This window comes from Ciona intestinalis, chromosome 11 (genome assembly GCF_000224145.3).
Source record: "Ciona intestinalis chromosome 11, KH, whole genome shotgun sequence".
NCBI classification, from domain to species: domain Eukaryota; kingdom Metazoa; phylum Chordata; class Ascidiacea; order Phlebobranchia; family Cionidae; genus Ciona; species Ciona intestinalis.
Genome location: NC_020176.2, coordinates 4,212,717 through 4,240,631, shown reverse-complemented (window position 1 = coordinate 4,240,631; position 27,915 = coordinate 4,212,717). Strand labels below are relative to the sequence as shown.

The 27,915-nt window shown below is 36.7% G+C and overlaps 2 protein-coding genes across 6 annotated transcripts in view; both read right to left on the bottom strand.

Annotated features, from left to right (window-relative positions):
- Positions 1 to 2,391, bottom strand: part of nr1 (nuclear receptor 1) — a gene marked incomplete in the record, with an annotated part of 5,527 nt that extends 3,136 nt beyond the window's left edge. For both annotated transcript variants that reach the window (XM_026836509.1, NM_001032486.1), the window contains 5 exon segments: positions 489 to 602; positions 721 to 905; positions 1,176 to 1,323; positions 1,656 to 1,756; positions 2,210 to 2,391. In XM_026836509.1, the coding sequence (XP_026692310.1) occupies positions 489 to 602; positions 721 to 905; positions 1,176 to 1,323; positions 1,656 to 1,756; positions 2,210 to 2,303 (642 nt within the window).
- A 1,184-nt stretch (positions 2,392 to 3,575) lies between these two features.
- LOC104266271 overlaps positions 3,576 to 27,915 on the bottom strand; it is a 29,914-nt gene continuing 5,574 nt past the window's right edge. Inside the window, exons 9-66 of one of the 4 annotated variants that reach the window (XM_026836697.1) lie at positions 27,050 to 27,206; positions 26,701 to 26,812; positions 26,389 to 26,547; positions 26,166 to 26,330; positions 25,798 to 25,880; positions 25,542 to 25,638; positions 25,192 to 25,296; positions 24,770 to 24,856; positions 24,309 to 24,456; positions 23,910 to 24,119; positions 23,675 to 23,800; positions 23,328 to 23,433; positions 22,893 to 23,041; positions 22,289 to 22,465; positions 21,662 to 21,819; positions 21,074 to 21,271; positions 20,635 to 20,785; positions 20,223 to 20,446; positions 19,852 to 19,935; positions 19,418 to 19,597; positions 18,845 to 19,067; positions 18,449 to 18,677; positions 18,282 to 18,394; positions 17,743 to 17,906; positions 17,256 to 17,466; positions 16,730 to 16,879; positions 16,560 to 16,675; positions 16,082 to 16,307; positions 15,715 to 15,809; positions 15,391 to 15,646; positions 15,215 to 15,338; positions 14,695 to 14,824; positions 14,302 to 14,405; positions 13,879 to 14,244; positions 13,418 to 13,685; positions 13,076 to 13,253; positions 12,956 to 13,019; positions 12,576 to 12,759; positions 12,330 to 12,425; positions 12,065 to 12,184; positions 11,408 to 11,608; positions 10,972 to 11,114; positions 10,454 to 10,679; positions 10,093 to 10,186; positions 9,652 to 9,812; positions 9,310 to 9,517; positions 8,947 to 9,109; positions 8,789 to 8,894; positions 8,273 to 8,350; positions 7,908 to 7,999; positions 7,556 to 7,715; positions 7,097 to 7,332; positions 6,760 to 6,949; positions 6,069 to 6,317; positions 5,776 to 5,941; positions 5,193 to 5,437; positions 4,665 to 4,947; positions 3,576 to 4,249 (exon numbers count right to left, since the gene is read on the bottom strand). In XM_026836697.1, coding sequence (XP_026692498.1) covers positions 4,116 to 4,249; positions 4,665 to 4,947; positions 5,193 to 5,437; positions 5,776 to 5,941; positions 6,069 to 6,317; positions 6,760 to 6,949; positions 7,097 to 7,332; positions 7,556 to 7,715; positions 7,908 to 7,999; positions 8,273 to 8,350; positions 8,789 to 8,894; positions 8,947 to 9,109; positions 9,310 to 9,517; positions 9,652 to 9,812; positions 10,093 to 10,186; positions 10,454 to 10,679; positions 10,972 to 11,114; positions 11,408 to 11,608; positions 12,065 to 12,184; positions 12,330 to 12,425; positions 12,576 to 12,759; positions 12,956 to 13,019; positions 13,076 to 13,253; positions 13,418 to 13,685; positions 13,879 to 14,244; positions 14,302 to 14,405; positions 14,695 to 14,824; positions 15,215 to 15,338; positions 15,391 to 15,646; positions 15,715 to 15,809; positions 16,082 to 16,307; positions 16,560 to 16,675; positions 16,730 to 16,879; positions 17,256 to 17,466; positions 17,743 to 17,906; positions 18,282 to 18,394; positions 18,449 to 18,677; positions 18,845 to 19,067; positions 19,418 to 19,597; positions 19,852 to 19,935; positions 20,223 to 20,446; positions 20,635 to 20,785; positions 21,074 to 21,271; positions 21,662 to 21,819; positions 22,289 to 22,465; positions 22,893 to 23,041; positions 23,328 to 23,433; positions 23,675 to 23,800; positions 23,910 to 24,119; positions 24,309 to 24,456; positions 24,770 to 24,856; positions 25,192 to 25,296; positions 25,542 to 25,638; positions 25,798 to 25,880; positions 26,166 to 26,330; positions 26,389 to 26,547; positions 26,701 to 26,812; positions 27,050 to 27,206 — 9,428 coding nt within the window. In that variant the 3' untranslated portion in view covers positions 3,576 to 4,115. Of the gene's footprint in view, positions 4,250 to 4,664; positions 4,948 to 5,191; positions 5,438 to 5,775; positions 5,942 to 6,068; positions 6,318 to 6,759; positions 6,950 to 7,096; positions 7,333 to 7,555; positions 7,716 to 7,907; positions 8,000 to 8,272; positions 8,351 to 8,788; positions 8,895 to 8,946; positions 9,110 to 9,309; positions 9,518 to 9,651; positions 9,813 to 10,092; positions 10,187 to 10,453; positions 10,680 to 10,971; positions 11,115 to 11,407; positions 11,609 to 12,064; positions 12,185 to 12,329; positions 12,426 to 12,575; positions 12,760 to 12,955; positions 13,020 to 13,075; positions 13,254 to 13,417; positions 13,686 to 13,878; positions 14,245 to 14,301; positions 14,406 to 14,694; positions 14,825 to 15,214; positions 15,339 to 15,390; positions 15,647 to 15,714; positions 15,810 to 16,081; positions 16,308 to 16,559; positions 16,676 to 16,729; positions 16,880 to 17,255; positions 17,467 to 17,742; positions 17,907 to 18,281; positions 18,395 to 18,448; positions 18,678 to 18,844; positions 19,068 to 19,417; positions 19,598 to 19,851; positions 19,936 to 20,222; positions 20,447 to 20,634; positions 20,786 to 21,073; positions 21,272 to 21,661; positions 21,820 to 22,288; positions 22,466 to 22,892; positions 23,042 to 23,327; positions 23,434 to 23,674; positions 23,801 to 23,909; positions 24,120 to 24,308; positions 24,457 to 24,769; positions 24,857 to 25,191; positions 25,297 to 25,541; positions 25,639 to 25,797; positions 25,881 to 26,165; positions 26,331 to 26,388; positions 26,548 to 26,700; positions 26,813 to 27,049; positions 27,207 to 27,915 lie in introns of all 4 variants that reach the window. The other 3 variants (XM_026836699.1, XM_026836700.1, XM_026836698.1) reach the window with 3 other exon arrangements.

The window sequence follows — 27,915 nt, the reverse complement described above, 5'->3', positions numbered from 1 at the left end:
CAAATCGTCGGCAAAATGATCGAATCTCGTTCGGCGTAATTTTTCTCTTGTTATTATAACTTTTGAGAACAGTTTTAATGTACAGCGAGCTCGATCATATGAAGCCACACAGTTCAACACGATCACTTCCATGCAACAACCTTTCAACATTGCAACTTGGTCGTCTGTTGAAGCCTAAACATATTTCGTGATAATTTTCTTCATGTTCTCAGTCCAGCAGACTGCCATTTAACCGATTTTAAAGGCGTACTTTAACCATAGATAGTATTGTGTGGTTCTTTGGGGGCTATCGGTGGATATCGTTACGGCGCGTAACATCCAATATTCCATATTCATGTTTATCAGTTTACAGCTTCCTTTTAGAGTCGTGAGAGTACGGTTTTGTGACTGTAAACACTCTTCGTTTACTACCAAATACGATAATAGAAAAAATAAATAAAAAAAGGCATGGGCCATCCTACCCAAACTGTATAAGATGGGTAACAAACCTTTCCAGTAAAAAATGGCAACCGTTTCGCAAACTCCACCACCCGAGTGACAGCGTTCGTCAATGCGCTTGAGAATTGTTCGCCGTGGGTCGGTGATCGGCTCGTTTCTTCGAACTGGAGAGATTTTTTGGCATGAAATTATTATACATATATATAGTTGTATTTTTTAATTTTTTGTCCTTGAAGTTAAAACTTTCGGGTAAAAATCTAACCCCACATATTAATTACTTACGTCATCGTCATTTATGACGTCATTATGAGCTTGCACGACGGCAGATATCACGTGATTATCATCGTCGCTTACTCGCCCGACTTTCCACGTTCCCATCACGTGACTTATGTCTTTATGACGTCGTAGTTGCCGATTACGTTCGATCAGTTTCCGCTTCGCTATTCGTTTGTCTTCATTCAAAACCACTGTTTAGACGGTGATAGTTTGTTATATATGCACAAGAAGTTATAGTTTAATTGTGTACTTTTTTTCTAACAGACGTTGTGTACTTTTTTTCTAACAGAATAGATCCTCGGGACTCCCAATAACTGTTGGTAATTGTTTAAAACACTTGGATATTATGGGCTAAAAGTGTCCCGTCTTCTCCCACTCTACTATATTTTAGCTTTTTTTTATAGGTACACCAAAACGTCGTGTTGTGAACGCATGGTACAAGTTTGAAATTGTTGACTTACGGTCTGTTGCCATCCCGGTAGCAATGCATTTCTCGTATCGACACATCTGGCATTGGTTCCTTGATACTTTGTTGACCTGACATTTCCCGCGTTGTTTGCATTGATACGTCTTCTGCAAGTCTTTCTGGACAGTACGCCGGAAAAATCCCTGATACAAAAACATATGAACTTGAATATATGAATATATGTAACTTATTTATCATCGCATGGTGGGGCAACGACAGTTTTTATAACACGGGTGTTCTGTTTCATATATAATAGGGTGGGGGAAGATGAGACACCTTTAGCACATAATATCCAAATATCCTGATTGTATTTTAAACAATTACAACATTCTATGTGCGATGTGAGGATACGGTTTTCCAATTCTTTGAATGATTTTTGTTTACTATTAAATGTGTCGAGAAAATGAAATAAAAATGTGTCCCATTTTCTCCCACCCTATACTATATCTGTATTCCGCTTACAAGTTTCTCTCACCTTACACCCCTCGCATGTTATACATCGATAATGATATCCTGTCGCTTTATCACCACAAACCACGCATTCCTCGTTGCCATCTAAATAACTGGGAATGTACCCTGAAATTTATTTAGTTTTATCCAGATGATTAAACAATACAGGAGCGGAATTGCAATGTAGATTCGCCTATTTAATAAAACCATCCTAAAGTAAAATCATCCTCTTTACGAGTTACCACGTAGCCTATATGTAACTTTGTGTGTCGTTTATTTTTTAAGATTTTTTTTTCATGTTTGTTTAACAATTTAAACAACCCATAAAAGACCACTGGGTTGGAGCAATCACCTGGCTTAAGGACACACAAGACAACGATATATGTAGCTATATAGTAGGGTGGGGGAAGATGGCTCACCTTTAGAAGATAATATCCAAATGTTCTAAACAATTACCAACGGTCTATGGCAGTCGTGAACATATGATTTTATAATTCTTTGTTTACTATTAAACAGAATGAAAAAACGTTCCATCTCCCCCCACCCTACTATACCTTTCATAACATAACGCACTCATACCTTTCATGTTCTTTCGTTTATCTTTATTTCCTCTTCCCATGGCATGACGTGGAAAACAATCAATCGAATTCGGAATAATTTGGTTTCTCTCCATGTTAGTATTATTCGCTTACCAAAATTCAGCCTTTTTGCTTATTCATATTCTAAGCAAGCATCGTCGTCTTGTATCCAAAGTACACCCGCACTGCCACCAATACACGTGTGCTGTTGTTAAGTTACCCGACGTCCACCTGACCAGTTGACTGTCGAGGACTTTTCGTTGTTCTCAGCTGCCGGTATGTGTTACACCTTAATCTAGAACGGTGTTTGCATAGCTTTCTTAATAGCCTACTTACCTCGATACGAATCTACGGAAATCGTGGCCCGGTACAGGTCGTTGTGTATTGGTAATGTGAAGCACCCATTATATTTTAACGTATAGTACTGTGGGGTAAGACGGGACGTTTTCATTACATTTTCTTGTCATATTTGACCATAAACAAACTCAATTAAATACCCACGTACCCGTGACTCTTTAAGAGCGTTGTTAATTGTTAAAAACAGCATCAGGAGATAGGGTGTTAGGTGTTAACGGTATCTCATCTTACTCCGCATTCGAAAACGATGGTGAATTCAATTTGATTCTAAAAACAAACAGCGTCGTTTAAAAAGCGTGGCTGTTGAACAAACATTTTAAGGTTTTAACGTCGTTCAATATGTATATTGTAATGAATGTTTCAATATCACATTTCAATTACTTGCTGGTTAGGCGACATTTTTTTGTGCCAGGTGTTAAATGTGTTATTGCTTTTTATGATTCAACTAACGTATTTAATGTTTATTACACGGTTGTATTTATACAATAAAACAACCGCGCTTATGTATCATGACCGTCTTTGTCTAAAGGTCTTAACTTGGGGAATGAAGTCATGTTTTTCCAACTCGTTAGAATCGCCCTAGTTCCGGTCCGGTCAGGTATCCGCGAAATTAGGTTCCACAACAATGGTGGTGTCTATTGCGTCACAATGCGATCGCCCGATTGACACACTTGTTCTCGATGTCCGGGAGAAATGATCTCTCAAGTGTCGACCCGAAATTTTCGATTCAAACGAACAAACGAGGGGACGAATGGCACGAACAATCGATAAAATAGATTAAAATAAACTGAAGTAGTTTGCAAACATCTTTTTTAAATGTCGCAACTGGATTATCACTCACAAAGTAACATAATTACTCGTAAGCCGGCACGAGGTATAAGAACACCCGTGTTAAAACGGCTATCGTTTTCCGCCTACGCGAGGATAAAGTAAGTTACATTCATTCATTAACCTACACGTCTATATATAGGTTGGCTGTTCCTCTAATAATGTAAAGAGCTCACTTAGGCAGTGCGTAATGTATACGTGGCAGACATTTGGAATCGAATTAATGCAATGAATCATTTGAAAGCAAATTTTCGCAATTTTATTATAGTGCAAACGCTATACAAAAATCGGCATTGCTATAAAGTTAACTTGAATTAGAAAATAATCAACTACGAAATTGTTTATAAAAAGAACCGAAATTGGTCATGACAGTTTAAAAGTTTCAAATTAAGTATAATGTACAGCGTAATCATATTATAGAAGTGCATGGAAATTACAGGCACTCCCCAAAAATTTTTTAGTACTGTGGGGTAAGATGGGACACCTTTAAAATGTAATATTCAAATATCCTGATCGTGTTTTAAACAATTAACAACGGTCTATGGGAGTCGTGAGAATACGGTTTTATATTTCTTCGATTGTTCTTTGTTTACTACAAAATGGGATGAGAAAAAAGAATGAAAACGTGTCCCATCTTCCCCCACCCTATTATACGAAAAATTAAACAAGTATTCATATAGTTTTATGATAAAGTTTCTCTGTGTTGTTTGGTATTGAGATCTTTAGAATGTTGTAACGTGAGCGTCGTTATTTACATTCTTGGGTTGCTCCTTTGGTTGTTCTTCTAAATTTAAAGCCCCGTTCGAAAAATCGTTCATCGGTGTTGGCATTTTCCGCCGCATAGAGTTGAAAAGACCTGCGCAATAAAATTTGTTCGTGCAAAGGTATTGGACAGGTTATAAAAGTCTATTCTGTAAAAGGATTAGGTCTAATGTATAGTAGAGTGGGGTAGATGGGACACCTTTAGCACATAATATCCAAATATCCTGATTGTGTTTTAAACAATTAACAACGGTCTATGGAAGCCGTGAGTTGGGAGTTTTATAATTATTTGAATGTTCTTTGTTTACTACCAAATAGGATGAGAAAAAAAAGAATAAAAGGGTGTCCCATCTTTCCCAACCCAACTGTATAATATTACGTAAAATATTACCAATCTTTTTTTTGTGATATGACTCCTAACCCCTAACATTAATATTTTTAAATATTTAATTTTTCCCAGTACCCCAAATATTACCAAGTTAGGATAGAAAAAACTTTACATTACTCACCAAATAATAACAATAACGAGGTTACTGATAGTAGCAGCGTAAGTCCGAACAAGATGTACATTGCTGTCTCAGAATCCTGTGTTGAGAGACTGTATCCCAGGAAATCTGGTTTATCAATGGTTTCAGGGGGAGGTTTAGTTTCAGGTGGTGGTAAAGTGGTTGGCTTTGGTGGTTCAGTATCTGGTGCAGGCTCGGTGGTTATCGGGGGTTCGGTTACAGGTGGTTCTGTTGGTTCTTTAGTTGTAACTTCAACAACACTTGTTGTTGTTGTTGCAGGTTCTGTGTGATATAAATGTTAGATAGTGGTAATATCTTCCACAATCACCCACAAAGTAATATTTATGGTAACTCGTGAGCTGGCATGAGGTGTAAAATGACCCATGTTTGAACAATTGTTGTGTCGCTATATATCCTGTCTTTTCATTTAAAACATTTCTAAATCTTCGCTACCATAATCGAACAGACAATTAAAAGTTATTATATTTTATAATTATAATATTATTAGAAATTATTTGCTATGCAGTCACCTGTTGTTGTTGTTGGTTTCACTGGAGAATCGCGTGCACAATACTCCAAACCCGTTTCCGGGAAAGAGCGTTCCATTATTTCCATGTAACAATCAACCGATTGTTTCCTAAACCGGGGTCGTTCCGGGTCAGTGAAGTTAACCCAGTGCATTCCAAATCTCTCCGAATAACCCTCAGCCCACTCAAAGTTATCCATGAATGACCACGCAGTGTAACCGATAACATTCACATCGTCAAGTTTAATGGCTGGAAACAAAGTTTGGGGTGATTTTGTTTTAGTGATATTTCAAGTGTTGTTTATTTTACATAGAATAATTCAATATATTGGATTTTACATGTAATGGATTTTCTGAAGTATTAAACTTATAACAATTATTTTGCTTTACTGCCAGTCAAGCGAGCATGAGGTGTATTAAAAACTATCGTGTTATAATGACTGTCGTTGCCCACAGCTAAAGCATAAAAATCATCATTCATTTAAGTGTAATCTACTCTTTACATGATAATTCTATGAATGTAATCCACTTTTTACAGGCTGATTCTAGTAACGAATTCAAATTAAATTGAGACAAAAAAACTCTAACCTTTCAAAACTTCATTGATGTAACCGTGGAAATATTCCTTTCTCCACCAGTCATTTAACTCTTGGGAAGTCCCCTCTTCAGAGATTCCATTCTCAGTGATCAAAATAGGTGGATTGTTGAATTCCTTCTTAATCCAAGACAACAATCTTCTAATCCCCCATGGAACCTCAAAAAATAAGCATTTTTAAAATTAAAAAAAAATTTAAAATGAATTTACCACTTTCGTTTTACTTTTGCAGTTTAAAATATAATTTTAAATATATCACTAGTTTAGTGCTCAATTTTCATTTTACCTCTTTCAACCAAGAAGAAGCAGCTGCTGGCCAAGTGAAGTCTTGTTCTGTGCTTGCTTCTCTATCCTCATAGTAGCTGACATCATTAATACGATCAGGACTAAAAGTTTCAAACGCCAAGTTTGTCGTGTAATGATTCAAACCAAAGAAATCGGCCGACCCAAGAATCAGATTCTTCTCACTTTGTGTGAAAGATGGAAGTCTGGAAGTAACTTCTCCTTGTGCGGCGCTTCTCTGTGCTACATACTCCTACAAAGATAAACAGTTTGCATGAAATTAAATGTGTTATGACATTACATTAGGTCCCCAATCATTTACATTTCTTTCTTATAGCGCCACCATGCGGTATTGAATGAGTCACGTGTTACATTACCAGCTGACATTGACAAAGGTTTTTCGTTTAACATTATTACATTTTACTTTGTGACGTTGGGACTTTCTTTAAGATCTGTTTTGTGCGAACCTTGTTTCTCATTTAATAAACGTCCGAAGGTCACAACAGAATTAATGTAACTTATTTATCCCCAGAAGAAATATCGGTTGTTATAACACGCCCTTTCTGTTTCATGCACCTCAAACCCACTGAGTTACCAAGTAAAACTATGCAAATAAAATATGTTTTTTGACACAACAGTTTTCTGCTAATAACAATATTAATGTCATACTGCACATAAAGTCATCACTTTCTTACTTTCATAACATCGGGATAATCTCCATTGACAAAAATTGGATGCATGTACCAACCCAGGAAGAATTGCATGACGCGGTCCGTTGCTTCATAATCAACTTCTCTGTACTTATTACGAGGTTCAGACCAATCTGAATTGCATGTTATACCAACTACTCCATTTTGTTCTGTTTTGTAGTTTTGTACATACAACCTACAAATTGCAAAAAGTTAATCAAGTATATAAAAAAATAACTATATTTTTAATAAATACATAATTCTCAAAATTTCTAATTGTAATTGTAAACTGCTGAACCTGCTAGTCTTTTAAGTTGTAACAAATCTTGCAGATTCCTTTTACCTATAAGCTGTTGCGTGTGCAACTAGAACATTCTTAGCTCCCTGATACTCCGATCGACCTGGATCCTTAACATTTGGTGAATGAACCCCATCAGCATAACCCAACACATTAAACACCCATGGTTCGTTGATTGTAATCCATCTTTTCACTTTTGGACCGAATTCTTTGAAGCAAAGTTCAGCGTAATCCACATAAAGGTCCACAATCTGTGAGCTTACCCATCCACCAAATTCTTTCTAAAAATAAAGTAAAATTTATCAAACATATCGAACAACAGAGAATACACAGAAAACTGTACACAGACGATTAGTGTTTTATGGTTCTGCCGAATTTTACGCCTAAACCAGTTTTTATGTTTTTAAAGATGTAGCATGTATGCATCAAACATAGTTACTCTTAAAAGAGCAGGTTCAAATTTCTTTATATGATTTTCTCAATTAAAACTGTTATGTGCATTACCTGCAACGCCTGTGGTAAATCCCAGTGATAAATAGTGACCACTGGCTCAATTCCAGCAGCTATTAACCCATCAATCAACCCATGGTAGTAACCTAAGCCAGCTTGGTTGATCAGATCTATTTTCCCATTTGGAAGAAGTCTTGGCCATGAGATACTAAATCTGAACAGAATTATTGAAATATAGAAACTTTTGCCAATAGTCGTTTAAAATAATTTGCCTAATCAATGTTTCAGATACTAAGCTTATTCAATTGTTTTAAATCCTTTTGCTAATTCAGTATTTTGGATCATTTGCCTATTAAATTGTTTCCACCATACTCAAAGTTTGAACTTGTAGTTAAGGTCTATATACCTGTAGTGTGTAACTCCCATGTGACGCAATAAGTCGATATCCACCTCAAACTTATGATAACTATCGCATGCAAGGTCACCCGTTGTTCCATCCTATAAAAGAAGTTGCATTTAAATGTATAACACCACTCTTTACAAGTAGTATTGAATGTAAGTGCAAAAAAAAACAATAAGAAAAAGGCACTTTGCGCGCTTCAGCACACACACCCTTTGATGGGTTGCCATGCTAAGAAGATTTTCATTGTTTTAAATTTAGGAGTATATCAATATTAATATAAAGCAAACTTGCAAATTTGAATACTCTGACAAAAATTATCTGACATGTCATTAACTTTGGGAGTTTATCTACATACATATAAAACTTACAGATATGAGTCCTGGTGTATGGGAAGTTACATCCCAGATTCCTAAACCTTTTCCATCTTCATCCCAGGCTCCTTCAATCTGATCAGTTAAATAAAAAAAGTAACTTGTTTATTCTCACCCGGCAGGGTATCGAAAATCGTTATAACACAGAGCATATTTCATAAACTTCTTGCCTGCTAACAAGTTATCACAATGTAACTCATCGTTTATTTACCATTTGGCTACAATGCAAGCGCTTGAACTGCGTTGCTCAAACTTAATGTTTGAGCAAAAATTATTAAAAAAATTTTTAAAAATTCTTATGTGGCGTGCGTCGACAGTTATGACACAAAACGCAGGGGCATATTTTATACACCTTATGCCTACTCACCAGTTACCATATATGTAACTTTATGGTAAATGTATTTTTATCTTTGGTTACAATGCAAACGCTCAAACCACCGCTTCGGACTGTTTTGAATGTTATTTTTGATAACTGCCCCATATACACATAATGTTCTCACACAGCAGACTGACCTGGTAAGACGAAGTAGCTGCTGCCCAGATGAAGTCCGGAGGAAAATCTCCAACTATTCTTGTGTCTCGTTCCAAAGAAGGGAAGCCATTGTCGTGAATTAGTTTGCTGTGAATGGTTTGACATTATGCAATTTTTTTGAATCTTATTTCCCACCTACTTGTATTCAATTGAAGATCTCTTTGGTGTTCTTGGTCTCATGTCGTCATTAAAATCTACTTCGAAAAGACCAAACCTGGGTCCATAACCCGAATTCCATTCAAAATTATCCATCAGCGACCAGGCTGTATAACCTCGCAAATCTACTCCGTCCAACTGTTGAGCTAAAAAAACGAAACAATGTAACAAAAACATATCAAAGAAAATAAGAAAAACATAACGAAAAAGTACAGAAAACAAAACCAAAAAAACATAACAAAAACGTAACGAAAACATAACGAAAAAAACATATCAAAGAAAATAACAAAAAAATAGTGAAAAAATCTTAATGAGGAAAATATTGCTGAAAATTGCAAGTAAATACCTTTCAAAGCTTCATTGATGTAAGCTTTGTAAAAGTTGACTCTTATTTGGTCATCAACGGTGGCTTCGCTGGTCCCGACACCGTTTTCAGTGATGTAAACTACAGGGTGGCCGTATTCCCTATCTATCCAATTCAACAGTCGCCTCATTCCCCAAGGAACTATTTGTAGCCAGTCAGGTGTGGCTTGTATAGCTCCAGGTATAGGTTCCTAGAACGTTGAATGAAAATTTGAAAAAAGCCAAAAAAATTAAAAAGCAAGAAGGCAGCACGCAGATATAACCAAACAGAATGTTTACACAGAAACATACAGACAGAAAATTAAGCACGCAGAACTTATCTTACCTCATGCGTGTCACGGTCATTCTCATAACTTGGTGGCCATGTTGATTTATCTTGGTAAGTAACCAGTCGCGAAGTGTACCCGTTAATTGCAAAGAAATCGGCGCTTCCGGCAATTTCCAATTTTTCTGTTTCAGTGAATACAGGTAGACGAGATGGTGTTCCTTGAAAGAATTATATATTTATTACATCATAATTGCACCATTTCTATTCTTTGTGGGTGAGGTCCTCGACAAACACCTGCGATTTAGGCCAGATTTAACCATTACCGCAACACCAGGGATGCCCATTTAAGTCTTTCATGCGACCATGTGATAACGACTGTCGTAACGACCTGTGCTATAACGACTGTTATTTTCGGTCCACGTGAGGATAAAGTAAGTTCCATTCATTCATTCATTCATTCAGTGCCAAACAATTACAACATTGTTTAACTGTTCATACCTTGTTGTTGGCTTCTTTCATTCACCTGTTTCTTCACAACTTCAGGATAATCTCCATTTTTGAAAAGAGGATGCGCAAACCAACCAAGGATTGACTACCAAGATAGATTACTCATAAGCACATATATATAAAGTAGGGTGGGGGAAGATGGGACACATTTTCATTCTATTTTCTCATCCAATTTGTTAGTAAACAAAGAAAATTCAATTATTATAAAACCGTATCCTCATGACTTCCATACACCGTTGTTAAGTGTTTAAATCACAATTAAGATATTTGGATATTATGCGCTAAAGGTGTTTCGTCTTCCCCCACCCTACTATATCAGCTTGTTACAATGCAGTTTGTATTTAATCTGTACCTGCATGAACCTATCAGCTGCTTCTACATCACTTGGTTTGTTCAGATCTTTGGGTTCTGCCCACTCTGTGCTCATCGTCATGCCAACCCTTCCTCCCTGTGTTCCCTTGTATAACTTCTCATAGGTTCGATAAGCCTTGGCATGTGCTCTGATGATATTGTGTGCTGCTATATAGGGAGCATCCGCAGGAGAGTAAACGCCAGGAGCAAAAACACCGATTCCATACCTAATAAAGACATAACAAAATATATTTATTTATCTCTTGAAAACAATAGCGAAGACGATGTTATTTAATGATCGAAAGAAAATCAGCAGCAAAACAACAATTGTTAAAACAAGTTATAGAAAGGTGTTGGAAAGAGAGTCAATTATAAAAGCGTCGCCGTGGCACCCAATCTAAGTTACACTGAGTTACTCAATTTTAATTAAGACAAGTTACTTTGAAATAAGAAAGGAAAGTGTCCGTAAAAGATATAACAAGGTATAATAAAATACATTGTTTATACAAAGCAGCTCACCCAAGCCAAGTAACGACATAAGGTTCGTTGAATGTGATCCAAAACTTAACACGATTTCCGAATGTCTTGAAGCAAAAGTTGGCGTAATCATTGAATAGTTCCACAATCACATCATTCAACAAACCACCATTATCTTCAAGTGCCTGAATATATGGGTTAGTTAAGTAACTTCCAAGTTGTATTAAAGGGAATGAATGTCGCCTAACTTTATCCTGGCGTGGCAGGAAAACGACAGCTGGTAAAACATGGGTGTTCATACACCTCATGCCAACTTACAATTTACCATGTTACTTTGTAGGTGATTACTTTTTTTTTTTATGTATGTCTGATAAATTGGACTCATTAGTAAACACTGGGTTGGAGCAATTGTTGTTAAGTGTCTTGCCCAAGGAGGGCAGTGGCGGGCGCGCTAACCTCAATTACTCAATTGTTATACCTGTGGCAGATCCCAGTGATAAAGAGTAACCACTGGTTCCACTCCAGCGCTTATGAGAGAATCTATCATAGCATTGTAATAATCAACACCAGCTTGATTGAGATTTGATGTATTACCATTGGGGAAGATACGAGACCAAGAAATAGAGAATCGATATTGTTGGACTCCCAACATTTTCACCAAGCTCACATCCTCTGCAACCTGACATGAAGAAATCATTTCTTACCAATTTATGGGAGATTATCTCGAACTAAAGTTCCGCTGTCCAATGCTGAAGTTTACAGTCTAGCTAGCAATTGTTGTTTGTATCGTTATTGTTATGGACACGCCTCCGTGCACACGCACGACAGAAAGGTGCACATGAATGCCTTAAGGTGGCTGTACACAGTATCCGGCATGCGAAGTCGTATGCAAACCGGTGTCTAATTCCGCATGCGGCAGCGAAATCTGGACAAAACAGACAAAATGGACGAATTCCGGTTACTGTGTACAGCCACCTTTAGTCAGGTGATTTGCGGAATAATTCTGCCGCTACGTAATAATAAGGTGTCCTATATATACGTGTGTGCTCTCCTTGGTTTTCATTCTATTATTTTGCATCTCAATACAAACACAAGAACACAACAGTTATAATGAATTAATAACCACCACACTAACCTTATGATAACTATCACAAGCAACATCTCCAGTTTCATTGTTTGCTATTTTATTGGGCGTGTGTGAAAACCTGTCCCAGATACTTTCGCCTTTACCATCTGCATTCCAACCACCTTCAATCTGTTAAAACATATTTAACTGATAATAAATTATACAAGTACCAAAATTTGTAAATCTGATAATGAATCAATCAAGTTTCAAAATTTATAAATCTTGTAATAAATCATTGAAGTTGCAAAACACTTGCTGCAAGGTGTTTCATTACCTGGTATGCAGAAGTTGACACACTCCATTTGAAATCAGTTGGGAATGTTCCATAATGAAACACATCTCTCTCTCTTGCAATAGTGGAACTAAATTCCTATAACAACAGAAAATATTATAAATTCACCACAATAATACACCAAGAAGAGACAGAACACCCATTTTATAATGATTGTTGTACCCTAGCTCAGTAGGATAAAAAAGTTCCATTTATTCATTTAATAAGGCATACAGTATATCTACATACCTCCCACACTGAAACACTAGCTGTAGATGGGATTTCTGAAGCAGGCAAAGCTGTAAACCTTGGTTGAACATCTACAAACACTTCTGTAGCTGATGATGTAACTGAAGGTATCCCGATTGAATGAGTTGTTGGGAATCCATTGTCAGAAATTATGTTTTGATATTGAGAGTCAAAATTCACCCTGCTGTTTTTAGATCATAAAATTCGTTTAGTGGGAAAAAAATTAGTGGAATTTATGTAGAAAAAAAATTAGTGAAAAAAATTGGGAAAATTATGTTATAAGTAATAGAATGCTTACTTGTATTTTTCTATTACTTATATTTCTTTTTTTTTAAATTAAAAAAAAATTAAAATTATGTTCTAAGAGGAAGAATGCTTACTTGTCATTGCTTAATTGTGGTGAATAAACAAACCCAATCACGTTAACATTGTCTTGAACAGATGCTGCAGATGTAATAGAGTTTTAACTTTTTAAAAAAATATATCCAATTCAAAATTACCTTTCAATACTTCATTAAGGATTTTCTTTGTGGTTTTATCGTTTTGTAATTGGTCATTTTTGGGGCTTGCCACCAGAAATGAAGCTCTGAAAGACATACTGTTTTGAACCCATTCCAATGATTTTCGAATCCCCGTTGGGTTAAACCTAGATTCCTCTCTCACTGTGGTACTGGACACCTGGAATGTAAACTCATTTGAATATCACACTCTACTGTAAATGTGCATGTATATTGTGGTGTGATGGTCCAGTGCACATTTTATTAAGTTCATAATTATGCATGTACATTTTACATACATGTGTATTTTTATCAATTACATAAGCATACATGTATATATTTTACCAGCCATGTTGTGTGGTAATCCAATGCAATGAAATCATAAGCATCGAGCAGTTCTGTTCTCTCTGATTCAGTAAACACCGGAAGATTGCTTCCATAGAGATCATGTAATGATTGAGGATATGATCCCGTGATAAAAGGTTGAACAAACCAACCAATAGTATTCTCAAGATGACGATCACGTGCATCATGATCAGACTGTATGTTGGGATTGTTGGGTTCTGACCAATCAGCTAACAGCGAGAGTCCAACCTTTCCTCCATAGGCTGATCTGTGTCAAAATATTTTTGAGACCAACTGGATAGTAGAAACACACTACTCTAACCCAAAGGTAATGGGCGCAAGTCTCATCGTTGCTACCATTTAGTTATTAATTTTTTCTTAGAAAAAAAATGGTTATAAAAAAAAGAAAAACTTAATAACTAACTTGCAGTGAACAAATTAACATAAGTTATCCAATTTACCTGTAGTTAGTTTGGTAAAGATGATAAACCTTTGCATGAGCCTTGATCATGTTATGTGCAGCCTTTAAACCCATCAACGTATTCCCATAAGCTGGCGGCCATTTTGTATCCATATATCCCTTTGTTACTTCTTCTAATGGTGAAGCAATCACAGTCCAGTAATCAACATGTTGTGCCAGGGAGTCAAAACATTGCGTTACGTACAACATAAACTCAGCGATGATATTATCGCTTGACCATCCTCCTGTAGCAACTAAAGACTCTGGCAGATCATGGTAATAGAGATCAGCTATAATTCCTATGCCATTGGAGTTTAAAGAACTGAAGAGACTGGAGTAATAATTGATGCCTGATGGAGTCATTACCCTAAAAATAACAGCAACATTATTAAAGCAGTTGAAAGTTGCAACAGGCCAGTTTTACTTTTGCCAGGATATTTGAATTCTGTACATTGAACCCCCATAGCTTCTCAATTGTTGTACATTTTCCTCTATACGTAAACTTTGAAGTTGTTCACTGTTTGTATTCTGTGAGATAAAAGACAATACTGTGACATGAATACTCTTTGAAATGGGTTAACATTGTATTTCAATTCTAAGTGTAGCGACCACGCTTATTTTGTTCCCAATTAATAATATAAATATGTTTTTAACTGTAAGCATGTTTTACTAACTGTTATTTTGTCGCTATATCTTGTCTTTTCGTTTAAAATATTTCTAAATTCGCTACCGTAATCGAAGAGACAAATAAAGTTATTATTATTATTAATATTCTTTTTTAATAAAGTAAATTACTTTAATTTTCTACATTACTTACATAAGCAAGCCCCCATATAAAGTCCTTCTGGAATGTTCCATACACCCAGTTACTTGTTGCGGGTTCAGGAAACCCATTTGATTTGATCAAAGAACTAAAGTATATTGCCGATGTTTTCTGTGTTCTTGGTCTGCAATGTAGTAGGTGACCATCGTGAAATATATACCACATTGTATAGTAAACATGCCTTTATTTTGTAGTGTGGTGGCCAGGTACTTACATGTAAGCATACATATATGTTTTTACCAGCAGGGTTGTGTAGTTTTTACATACGTGTATATTTTGATCAAGTAGATGATAAACATATAGTAGGGTGGAGGAAGATGGGACACATTTAGCACATAATACCCAAATATCCTGATCGTGTTTTAAACAATTAACAACGGTCTATGGGAGTCGTGAGAATACGGTTTTATAATTCGCTGAGTATCTTTGTTTACTACCTAATGGGACGAGAAAATAGAATAAACAGATGTCCCATTTCCCCCCACCCTACTCTATATATTGTTGAATACAGCACCTGTCAACACTGTTAAAATCTACATGAAGAATTCCTCTCCTCCTTGTGAAGCCATGCTCCCATTCAAAACCATCCATTAGAATAGCATGGTAAGCTTGCACTCTTACATTGTCCAGTTGTTGAGCTGTTTCATGGTTTCAATTAAAAATAAAAGTCGTTGATAACAAATTTTTCACCTTTTAATATTTCGTTGATGTATGACTTGTGGGTTTCCATTCTCTCATAATCATCCTTCTCCTGTGTGATGTCATCGGTGTAGAATGTGACATCACCAACAACAATGGATGAGTCAGCAACCATGGGTGATGATGAAGCAGAAACATATTGTCCGTAAACAAGATAAAGAAGTCGTCGAACTGACCACGAGACAGGTGATTGGTCAATTTCTGCTCCAAGGTTCGGCCAAGTTGGATCCCGTGAAAAAGCAACTTCCTAAACCACATTAATATCGTGATTACATCATGAGCATGAAGATGTATTTATTACAAATCATATTTCACCTGATCATCAATATAACTTGGTGATTTATTAATATTTGGAGCATCTGAAACTAGTTTAGCGGTTCCAGGTAGCAGGTAAAAATAATCCGAAGTGCCTGGGGTTAGTAAAAACACATCAGTTAACGTATATCTTTAAATATTAAATACATAGTATATATCTATAGCAGCACATAATGTCCAAATATCCAGATCAGGTTTTAATTAATAAACAATGGTCTACGGGAGTCGTGAGGATACCATTTTATAATTCTTTGAATTTTTTTTGTTTACTACCAAATGGGACGAGAAAATTTAATAAAAAAGGTCTTTCATCTTTCCCACCCTACTATATTTAAATAAAGCTGCATATCACGTGGCAATTACGTACCTTGAATTAAGTTTGCACCAGTTGGAGTAATAATGGGTAATCTTGAAAATCCATCGCTTTTCATTGCAACCTGATCTTTCATGGTTTGTGGGTAATCTCCTGTTAGATATATAGGGTGGGCGAACCAACCAAGGCGAAAATCACTCGCACGAATTGCTGCGTTCACATCATTGGTGGAATTTGTATCAGCCGGTTCAAACCAGTCAGATGATAAAGCAATGCTGATCTATGGGAATAAATAAATATAACTTACTTTATCCTCGCGTGGCTGGAAAACGACAGTCGTTATCACATGGGTTTAACACCTCGTGTCAGCTTACGAGTTACCAAGTATGTTACTTCGAGGGTGATTTTATTGCAACATGTATTTATGCTGCTATAAACCTGATACAGTAAATGAGATATATGTACATGAAAAAAACACATTATGCCAGGCAGTAGAAATAACAGAATATAGGTACAACCATCTTATACAAACCTTTCCATTTTGCAAAGCTCTGTATGTATCATTGTATATATGCCAAGCGTGAGCATGAGCAAGTAACAAGTTTGACGCAACCTTGTAAGGATCAACACCAGGATTTGTGTTTATGCCTGAAATGCACAAATATTAAAAACGGTCCCAATTCATTTCCCTATTCTCCATACCAGGAGCATGTTCGCCACTCCCATGCCCCAACCAAGCCACTGCGTAAGGATCATAAATCGTAATCCAATCCTTGACTCGACCTCCAAATGTATTGAAGCAGAAATCTGCGTAGTTTTCAAACCAAACCACCGACTGTGCATTCAACCAACCTGCAGATTAGTATAACAATAATCAAATTGTAAATGTAGAAGGAATCTTTCGGCATGTATGTTTGAGATCTGTTTTGAGAGAGCCAACGCTTCATCTCGCCAAGGTATTATTAGGGCTTCCGTTGAGTGTCTTGCCCAAAGACAGATACATCCGCAACAATAACAGTGTCAAGCTTCAAACCCACATCTAAACAGCTACAAACAGACGAGCTTACCACTGTGCTATGGCACCGAACGATAATACCGAAATTGAAAAAATTGAAAGTTAGAAATTAAAAAAATTAAAATTGAACCTGACAAAAATAAAAAGATGGCCCGGTTGAATAGTGAACACAAATTATCCGTTAAGTAAACTCAACTTGCATTGACAACTTACCTCCTGCATCATGTAGTGGTTGTGGAAAATCAAAATGATACAAAGTCACAACAGGGTTTACACCACGAGCTTCAAGTTCATCCAACATGTGATTGTAGTAAGCTACAGCAGCAACATTCGCTGCTTCGTTTCCATTTACGTTTCCACCCGGAAATAAACGACTCCATGATAAGGAAAAGCGATATTGACTGACACCAATCCCACTAAGTGACTGGAATAGGTGAATTAAATAAATGTTATTTATTTGCCCTTATATGACAGGGAGCAAAAGTTATTATAAATAAAACTTTTTTGTAAGGGCAACAAAAGTTATTATAACACAGGTATTCAGTTTCATGCACTTTGTGCCATTAACGATTTACTGCGTATTTAACAGATTAAAACTCAGGTTTCTAGTGTGCGTACACCGAACACCTGTACACAAACATATGTTAAACAAAACACATTCAACAAATCCAAAACTTGTCAACTTTGTAAAACATCTTACCTGGACATCATATTCAGTTTTATAATATGAATCGCAAGCCACGTTCCCTGTGCTTAAACCTGACAGATCATCTGTGATACTTTCCATCACGTGACTTGAATTCATGTTCACAGAAACAGGTATCCGACCTTTATCTTGGGTGAAACTATCCCATATACTCGGACCTGTCAATCAAATGAATAATACCTAAATACAGTGTTTGTTTGTTTTTGTTAAATTTGAGGTGGACATTAATTATATGTCTTCTAAACTAACGTTAACCTACGATAAACCATATAAGTGGAGAAATATAGGTAAAGAATTAGATTCACAAATTGTAAAGTCACCCCTGTTTAAAATTTTAGGTGTAAAAAAAACTAATAAAAAAAGCAAAAACGTATATACATACCATAGGGTCCATGAGAATTATTGATTCTTACACAAACTGGTGTTTTACAAAAATAAAAAAGTTTTCAAATATATGAAGTCACTTTTGTTTTAAAATTTTAGTTTTAAACACAACAAAACTTAAGAACATAACATTGAACATTAATGCTTACCTTTTCCGTCTTTCTTCCAAGCTCCTTCAACCTGGTACGCATTGGATGAAGCCCCCCACTTAAAATTATCGGGAAAACTTCCAAACAAGAAATCATCGCGATCTGCGTCAGTCCTACATAACGGTTGTTAAATTATGAAACAGAAAAATTACCATTGGTTTAGTTACTTTGTTGAGAAATATGACCAGGGTTCATTAGCAGGTCTCACATAAGTTCCACTTTCAGCTAATGACTTATAATAAGAAGCCGATTTCTTCGGAATTCTCGGCCGTTCCGGATCAGTGAAGTTAACCCAATGCAACCCGAAGCGTTCCGAATAACCTTCAGCCCACTCAAAGTTGTCCATTAGTGACCAGGCAGTGTAGCCTTTAACTTTTACATCATCTTCATTTATTGCTGGAAAAGCAAAAGAGTTTTTGAGTTTGGGGAAAGTTCTTGTGCCTGCTTACAAGTTTCTATGTATTTAACAGATTAATACTACGGGTTTCTAGTGTCTGTACGCAGAACACTTGTATAGAAACATTGCTTGTAAAAAATTCCAATAGATAAACATGTATGCTTACCTTTCAATACTTCATCAATATAATCCTTATAATAGTTCACACGTATATCATCTTCAAGTCCATCATAATCATGCTCCGAGATCCCGTTTTCAGTGATGTAGACTACAGGATCGCCGTACGTCCTCTTGATCCAGATCAGCAACTTGCGGATGCCCCATGGGACTTGGTAGAGCCAACTGGATGCTGAACCCGGCCACTCTGCACAACCGTCTCCACACGCTTCCTAGAACAAAGAATTTGCCATTATACCCATTATATACTGCTTATTATTGGACTCATTATGTACCATTCTCCATCGTTTAAAATATTCTATAACTTGCTTATTCTGGCATGGCCGGAAAACGACAGTAGTTATAACCCGAGTCCAGCCTTGAACCCATAACCTCTGGGTTAGAGACAGGCACCCTCATTACTGTGCTACTGCTATGTATACTTAACCCCTTGTGGGTGAGGAATGCAAATATGCCTTCTGGAACAAGGGTTCACAAAAATATTCACTTGAATATACATCACAGCTGTTATAGACTACAGTATTTCAAAGGGAAGTGACCCAATTTCACTTGACAAACTCACTTGGTCGCTATCATAAGTTGGCCCGTCTACAGGATAATACGAACACGGTACAATAAGATTTGAAGTGTAATGATTTAACCCAAAGAAATCAGAGGTTGCTTTGTTCAGTTCTTTTTCCTTCTTAGTAAATTTTGGCAAACGATCAGGGTTGACGTTGTAGTACTCACTTCTGTTGCCAACCTAGACGCAAAATAATGTATATTGGAGTTTACCAAACTTTTTGTTTGCAACTTTTTCGTATCTTCTAAAATTTTCCGCCATTATAAGGTGTCTTGACAGCTGTCATTTTGCTTTTTAGTTCCTTCTCTTCGTTGTTTAAATAAATGATTTTCGCTCACGTTTTCGAAGGTAGAAATATTAAGTTAAATATGTTATAGAACAGCCCCCCCCAAAAAAGGGCCATATGTTGGCTAAAAAAAATTAAAATCGCTTACATTCCATCTCATGACATCTGGATAGTCTCCACTGTTGAATATTGGTTCAGCAAACCAACCTGTGGAGAATGCTAAACTTCTTTGCTGCAAGTAAAAAAGAGAGCTGTATTTGTTAGTTTGCCAAAACTTTACACAACATGTATGATGAATGAATTTACATAACTTGGTTTATCCTCCACGTGGCCAGAAACGTCATATGTTATAACCTGGGTGTTCTGTTTAACACACCTCTTACCTGCTTAGGATGTATCACATATGTAACTTAGTGGGTAATTTTGTTTTTTTTATGGCTGAAAATACACAATCCATTAGTGACCACTCGGTTTGGGCAACTGCCATTAAGTGTCCTGCCCAAGGACACACATGCCCACCTTTGTACTTACTGAAGCTTCAATATGATCTAGATCTGTGGCCTCAGAAGGTTCCACCCAGTTTGTGTTCAGTGTGATTCCAATTTGCCCTTGTTGAGTTTGTCGGTACGTGTTGTTGTATATGTGGTAAGCTTGTGCATGAGATTTAATGATAGAATGAGCTGCATAATAAACTCCTTCTCCTGGAGAGTAATGGCCAGGAGCAAAGGCAGCAACTCCATAACCTGGAAAACATTGGCAAGATTTAAAGACATTTGTATGTTAATGTTAAATACTTATTACAGAAATCCCAAATTTTAATTTTTTTACTCTTAAAATTTTATATAAACCTTCACGAAAATAATTGTTTTACAACTAAAGACTTCAATTATGTATTTTGAAGACAAAATGCAACAATTGCTGATATTTTTACCAAGTTGGGCAACAATGAATGGTTCATTGAATGTGATCCAAAACTTTACTCGGTCTCCAAAATTATTGAAGCAAAAGTTGGCGTATTCTGCAAATGCTTGAACTATTTCCCCACTCTGGTCAAGCCAGCCTTCGTATTTGTCTTGAAGAGCCTGGAATATAGGAGTCATTAAAACCATATTTATGTGGAAAATGTAACTGAAAAATCTCAAGGCCTATTTATTTAGAAAAAGTAAGCACAAGCAGAAGTACAGAAGCAGAAGTATTTATTCAGAAAAAGACAAGGCCTATTTATACATAAAATATATTAGAAAAAGTACAAGGCCTATATATTCAGAAAAAGTAATAGAGAAAGCTCAAGGCCTATTTATTCCGAAAAAATGTAAGCACAAGCAGAAGTACAGAAGCAGAAAAATTTATTTAGAAAAGTACAAGCTCACCTGTGGAAGATCCCAGTGGTAAAGAGTCACCATGGGTTGGATGCCATTAGCAAGTAAATCATTGATAAGATTGTTGTAATAATCGACTCCTGCTTGGTTGAAACCATCAATCAAATCACCAGTTGGGATTAAACGAGGCCACGAGAGCGACAATCGATAATATGAGAGGGACATGTCTTTTAGTAATTGTACATCCACCTTTATTTGATAAACATGTTTTCAGTTTAAAATCATAAAAAGGTAAAAATAACAGAACATACATTTTTGTTTTTGAATACGGTAGTTAAGATTACATTAATTAAAACGATGAAGAGAAAAAGGGCGCAAAAAAACAGTCGTTAAAACACATTACAGATAAAAACTACTTGAAAAACGGGGCCTGCTATAGTGCTATTCGCTCAACAATATTAGATCATAAAGAAGAATCTCAGTCAAGGACACAGTCACACTGTAACTGGTTGTATGAAAGACGCACTTAGCGTCCTAGCATTGGAGACTTGCGGTAATGAACCAAATTTGGCCTAAAACCAAAAACCTTACTCGTATTAGAACATATATGTTGATAATTAAATACACACTTACTCTTACCTCATATTTATAATAACTCAAGCAAGCATCATCTCCTGTTTCACCGTTATGCGCTCGACCAGCATGGGTGAAATTGTCCCAAATACTTTCACCTTTCCCATCAGCGTTCCAACCACCTTCGATCTGGTAAGCTGAGGTGGCGGATGACCATGCGAAGTCTAAACATGGGGTATGTTACTTCCAAATATGTATAAAGTTGTTTTCAACTGTGAGCATGTTTTAACAGCTGTTGTTTTGCCACTATACCCTGTTTTTTTATTTTTAATAATGTCAAAAAATGTATTATTAGGATGAAGTAATGTTTAAACCAAGGTTTTGTTGCTAATTGCCTTCTCTTCGTTGTTTTAATTAACCCAATTTAATTTGTTACTGTACTTGAAGAAATATAACAGTTACGTTACTTAGGTTTAACCAATCTAAAATGTACGATTGTGACTTTTAATAGCTACTTTGCTTCATTCTTTCAATTAAATGTAAATATGTTTTCAACTGTAAGCATGTTTTAGCAACTGTTGTTTTGTCGCTTCATCCAGTCTTTTCGTTTTAATATACTTTAAACCTTGCTACTGAAATCAAAGAGACAAATACAAATATTATTATTATGTACACAGTGATATTACCACTAACCCTTTGGAAACTGTCCATATATTTTTCTATCTCTATCTTCATTGGCTGAACATTGAGCTTTCGCTGGATGGAAACCATTTTCTCTCACCAGGTCTGAGTAAAACCAAGCTGATTGTTTTGCAGTTCTTGTGTAATCGTTGTAATTCAACCGATACATTCCATAACGTTCAGTGTAACCTGGTAATAGTGAAACATAAATAAAATTTAAACGCTTCTCCAGTAATGTCTCATTTTACCATTATTTGTACGTGTGATATACCGATCAACCATAAACACAGTTACGCCAGGTGTATTAGTTATGCAACACAGCTGTTTAGTATTCAATCTTTATATTCATTAAGTAAAATTGGGTAAACTTTATTGATAAATCCATGCCTAAAACACAGTCAACCGATACCTATGCATGCGTAGGGAGGCAGTGATAAACATATATTCATATACACCCACAAAGAAACGTATATACATGGTAACTCGTGAGATAGCACGAGGTGTATGAACACCCGTGTTATAACGACTTCCATTTTCCGGTCACGCAGCATAAAGTAAGTTACATTCATTCATTCATTTGTATACCAATGTAGTTGGAAAAAATATCTAGATTTACCTGACAACCATTCGAATCCGTCCATAAGTGACGTAGCAAAATATCCTCTGACGTCAACATGATCAAGGTCAATCGCCTTCAATACCTCGTTCGCGTAAAGTCGAATATATTCGGACCTCTCACGGTCGTTTAAGCCAATGTCACGCCACCTGCGATTAATAATTGAAAAATGGATTGCTTAAAATAATATTTTACGTGAAGTTTACGCTCGTAACGCGTTAAAACACGCAAAGTGCTTCTCTTTTAGCTTTTAACGGCTCAATCGCTATCTTTGAAATTAACACCTACGACCTACGCACTTAGCACTATTTTATTGACTGCCCTTTGGTTTCTAAATTCAGTTAATTCGCTTATCTCACAGGAGCTAATGTAGACGCTGGCGTAAACATGGCCATTTCAGTCATAAACTAAAAATATCAAGAAATTATGACCTACCTCGTCGTAGGCCCCGCTGATACCGAACAGTCATCAAAGATCGAATAAACGTTTGGTTCCGATAAGCCGTTCCCCGTCACGTAGACCGGTACATCGCCGTAGTTTTCTACATTACAAATAAGTTATGTTTTATAATGAAAGCGGAAAGAAATCAACCGAACAGTGAAAATGACGACAAAAGGAATAATTCTGCTGTGTTATCTTAAGGTTTACAAAGCTAGTAGACTTTGCGGTTTCTTGGATGTTTTATTGTCGAAGCGTATAGTAGGTTTATAATATAACGTTAAACTACCAAACTTCGAGATTCTAATATATATTTTACATAAATTGCAACAATATAAACCAACCTTTTATCCATCCAAGCATTCTCCGAATCCCCCAGGCAGCTACTCGTCTGTCAGGTGACCCTGTCTCTCTCCACGAGAAATCATGCATCGTAACTGTGTCTGAATCACCCTCTACGCTTGGAGGAACTGTCAATAGTTAATTTTAAGCATTATAATAAACGTATACGTCCAATATAAAAGATTTGATGCAACAAAACTAATGTTAACGGGAAAAATAAATAAAGGAATAAATTACCATTGGTGTCGGCCCTTTCCTGGGGGTTTCCGCACTGGGGAAGCCCCCTCGACGGCGTTTGATCGATTGCAAACTCTTTCCAGGGATCTGCTGGTGGACTAGTGTCTCTACACACCACCCCCATAAACGGTGCGGTTGAATTGCCATATATATCCGACTGTGCCACATACCACGTAGTCAAGTGGTTTAATGAGACAAAGTCGATCGCTCCTACAAAGTTAATAAGAATTTCAATGCGTATTCTATTTAATTCTTTGTGAGTGAGGTCCTTGTCTAAAACCTGCGATTTAGATCAGGTTTGGTTTAATACCCCAACACCCGGGTTGCCCATATATAAGTCTTTTATGCTACAGATGCTCAAGGCATGTGTGTTGGGTGAAACGGGTAACTTAAATCTACCTTTGATTAATTCTCGTTGACTGAGCGTGAATTCTGGTAATCGTGACGTCATCCTTCCTTCATTCGCGCTCTTCGCTGCGATTCGTTGCTTCATGACGTCAGGGTAATCCCCGAACATAAGAGGAGACATGAACCAACCGATCGACCACTTTTGGAAACCATTGATTATTAAACGCAAAATAAATTGTCCAGGCGAACAACTTAATTGAATTTGTGAAACGTTCAGTACGTATAGTACTGTGGGGGAAGATGGGACACATTTAGCATATAGTATCCAGATATCCTGATCGTGTGTTAAACAATGAACACCAGTCTATATATGGTAGTTGTGCGGGTATGGTTTTATAATTGTTTAAATGTTGTTTGTTTACTACCAAATCGTATGAGATAATAAAATGAAAAGATGTCCCATCTTTCCCCCACCCTACTAGTCCTATGATGTTATAAACGTCGATCTTCACCTGCATGTAACGATGGCTTGCGTCCAAATCAGTTTGTTTGTTTCCATCGAATGATTCACCCCACGCTGAGTCCATAGATATGGAAACCTGAAAGTAAAACCCTCGTACTGAAGTTTACTATGGTAATACACCAAAGTGTTTTTTTGCCATTGGTCGCAAACTTCTATCTCATCGCTACCGAGAATTATGATATCTTGAAGCCTATTGTTTCACGTTAGCACTGATCACGACAGAAAACTAATGCGGTAAATACTTAGCATTTTTCAACGACGTTACGTCGGAAATGCACCACGATTTTTCATACATAAGCTGAGCCGTTGAAAGATTATTTACATTATATGCCTGGTAGCAGAAGTAAGAGCATACTGAGCGTGTCGTTTTACTAAACTTTATTAAATCATAAAAATATTTTAAGCACTCACCTTTCCGAGTTGCTTCCACTTGAACTGCGTGTCGTATATTCTCCACGCGGTGGCGTGAGCGAGTATCATGTTATGCGCGACTTGGTAGGCAATTACTCCTTCGCCCTGTTAAGAATTGTTGTATATTTTTTTATAAGAAGTTTGTTTTAATAAGAAGTTACATCTGATTTACCTTCATATTATTTTACCTTTCAAACGGCTCATCTGGTATACAGCTTTAATGAAGTTTTTCATACCAGATGAGACGTTGAAACATTATCTACACTTTGCCTGATAACAAAAGTAAAAGGATATTCTGTTTCACTTTAACAAAAACGTTGTTTACATCTCCCAGTTTCAGTCTGTCTCACCTTAATATTTGGTGGATAGGACCCAGTATCGTAACCCATCTTGGCTTCAGTCTGTGGCCCCTTCAACGTGATCCAAGTTTTTACTCTATCTCCAAATCTAAAAACAAATATTTTCACAATAAAACAAATCTAGTTTTTTTTTCAACAGCCTAAAAAATGTATAAAAAGATAAAAAAAATAGTAAAAATCTAGTTGCGATCCAACCAAATCAAAAAGTTGAAATTTGGTGTCAAAATTCAATGTTTTTGAATTATACCTTTCGAAGCATAATTTCGCATAAGCCGAGAAATCGTCGATGATTCTTTTGTCTGACCAACCCCCGTATTCAGCTTGTAAAGCCTGCATGGGAAATATAAATAGGTTGCGTTAAATGTCAACGGAAACCTCTGGAGAGGATGAGAACAAAAGTGATTGCAGTTTATTACTATGATCTGGTAGAAGTCTTTTTAAATGACACATACGTTTTTTGCACTACATGACTTTTCGGGCTTTCTACGTTTTCCATTGTAAAAAAAGATTTATTAACGTAATTATAGAAAACGAAATTTAGCGTTATAACGCGAAATATAACGTCACCTCCAACACACACCCCTATACACGCAGATATCCTTTCAACCCACCCACCTGTGGCATGTCCCAGTGATACAAGGTAACAACAGGTTCGATATGGTTGGATTTTAAAGCGTCAATCAACCGATTGTAATAATCGATTCCAGCTTCGTTTATTGTAGTCACGTGACCGTCAGGCAACACACGTGACCAGGAGATGGAAAAGCTATAGTGCGACACCTGGCGAACATAGAAACACCATAAAATTACTATAACAATCAGTTATTATAAACCCCACCCTCAATTCCTTTATAATCTTGATGTCCTGGTCGATTCTGTTGTAGCTGTCGCAAGCAGTTTTCCCGGATGAACCATCACTTATTGGAGACACAATTTTGTTGGTAAACTGGTCCCATATACTTACTCCTTTACCATCGGCATCCCATGCTCCTTCAACCTAACATGGAAGCAGATATCTTGGGTGAAATTTTATAGTTTACTAAAACTGCTGTTTGGCGTTGAAAAATGAACTGTCAAGATGGCATGATGTGATTTTAATTTGTAAATTCGGTTTCACTAAATAGCGTGTAGTGGTACTGGTCTTATGAACCTGGTATGCAGATGTTCCAACCCCCCATGCAAAAGTATGAGGGAAGTCACCATAATAAAAGACTTCGTGGCTCGGCTCAGTGAATTTATTCGCAGCAATCATGTCATGGAACCTGTAAACACAACAAGTGATAAATCCACGAACCCTGTCAGTGTTATTCAAATATGGGTGTGCATTACCATTCTCAAGATATGGAATTGAAAAACATGGGAGTACACTATTAATCTGACCATGTAATGGAAAAATATGGGTGTACGTTACCAATCTGAAGATATAGTAACTAAAATTAGAACTGTGTATTCCTGATATACGGTTCTAAACATGAAGTTTTATCACTACGTTCAGTTACCAATCTGAAGATCGCTTTTTGTATCGTGTTCTCTCTTCGTCTTCAAAGTCCACGTAGTAGACGCCGAACTTTGGAGTGAACCCGGACCCCCATTCAAAGTTGTCAATGAGTGACCATGCACAGTATCCTCGCACGTCGACGCCATCCACTTTTATAGCTATGTAAAGAAACCTTTGTATTGAGACTGCTTGGCGCATTATTAACACATAAATTACGATGACACACTAAATATTATCACAACTAAACTATGACTAAATGTTTTCGCTCTTTTAGAAGTCCTTATATCGTTTTGGAAATAGCGTGTACGCTACTCTTGTTCACTAACATTTTTACCGACGTTTAATTTTTAATTTTTTTTGAAATTCTCGTATCTAAGTGTAACGGTCTATGAGAGGCGTGTCCTAGGTCGCCCCGACAGGTCACACGAGGGTTGTAGATTGACGAAAACGCGTACGTTGATTTGTTGTAAACGAATTTATTTTGTACGGGTACGCACGCACGCACGCACGGTTTTCTAAAAATATATACACGATTAAATAATACACAGACACTTAAGTGATACATACACACTTAAATAGTACACACACACAGGGCGTACGGTTTACATACTATCACACAAAATAATACGATATATAAAAAACATAGCACCTACCGAACAATTTTAGGACAAGATAGCAGGCACACACAAGGCCGCTCAGGGGTAACTATTCAAACAAGATGGATGTTGGCAGATATAAATACAACAGTACACTTGGACTGCGAGGTGATCGGAAAAGAAAGATAAAAAATGATTACCAGCAGCCAAAACGTGGCGTAATTGTGACGTCACATAACACATAAATACACACGCATAAGAAATTAAATTA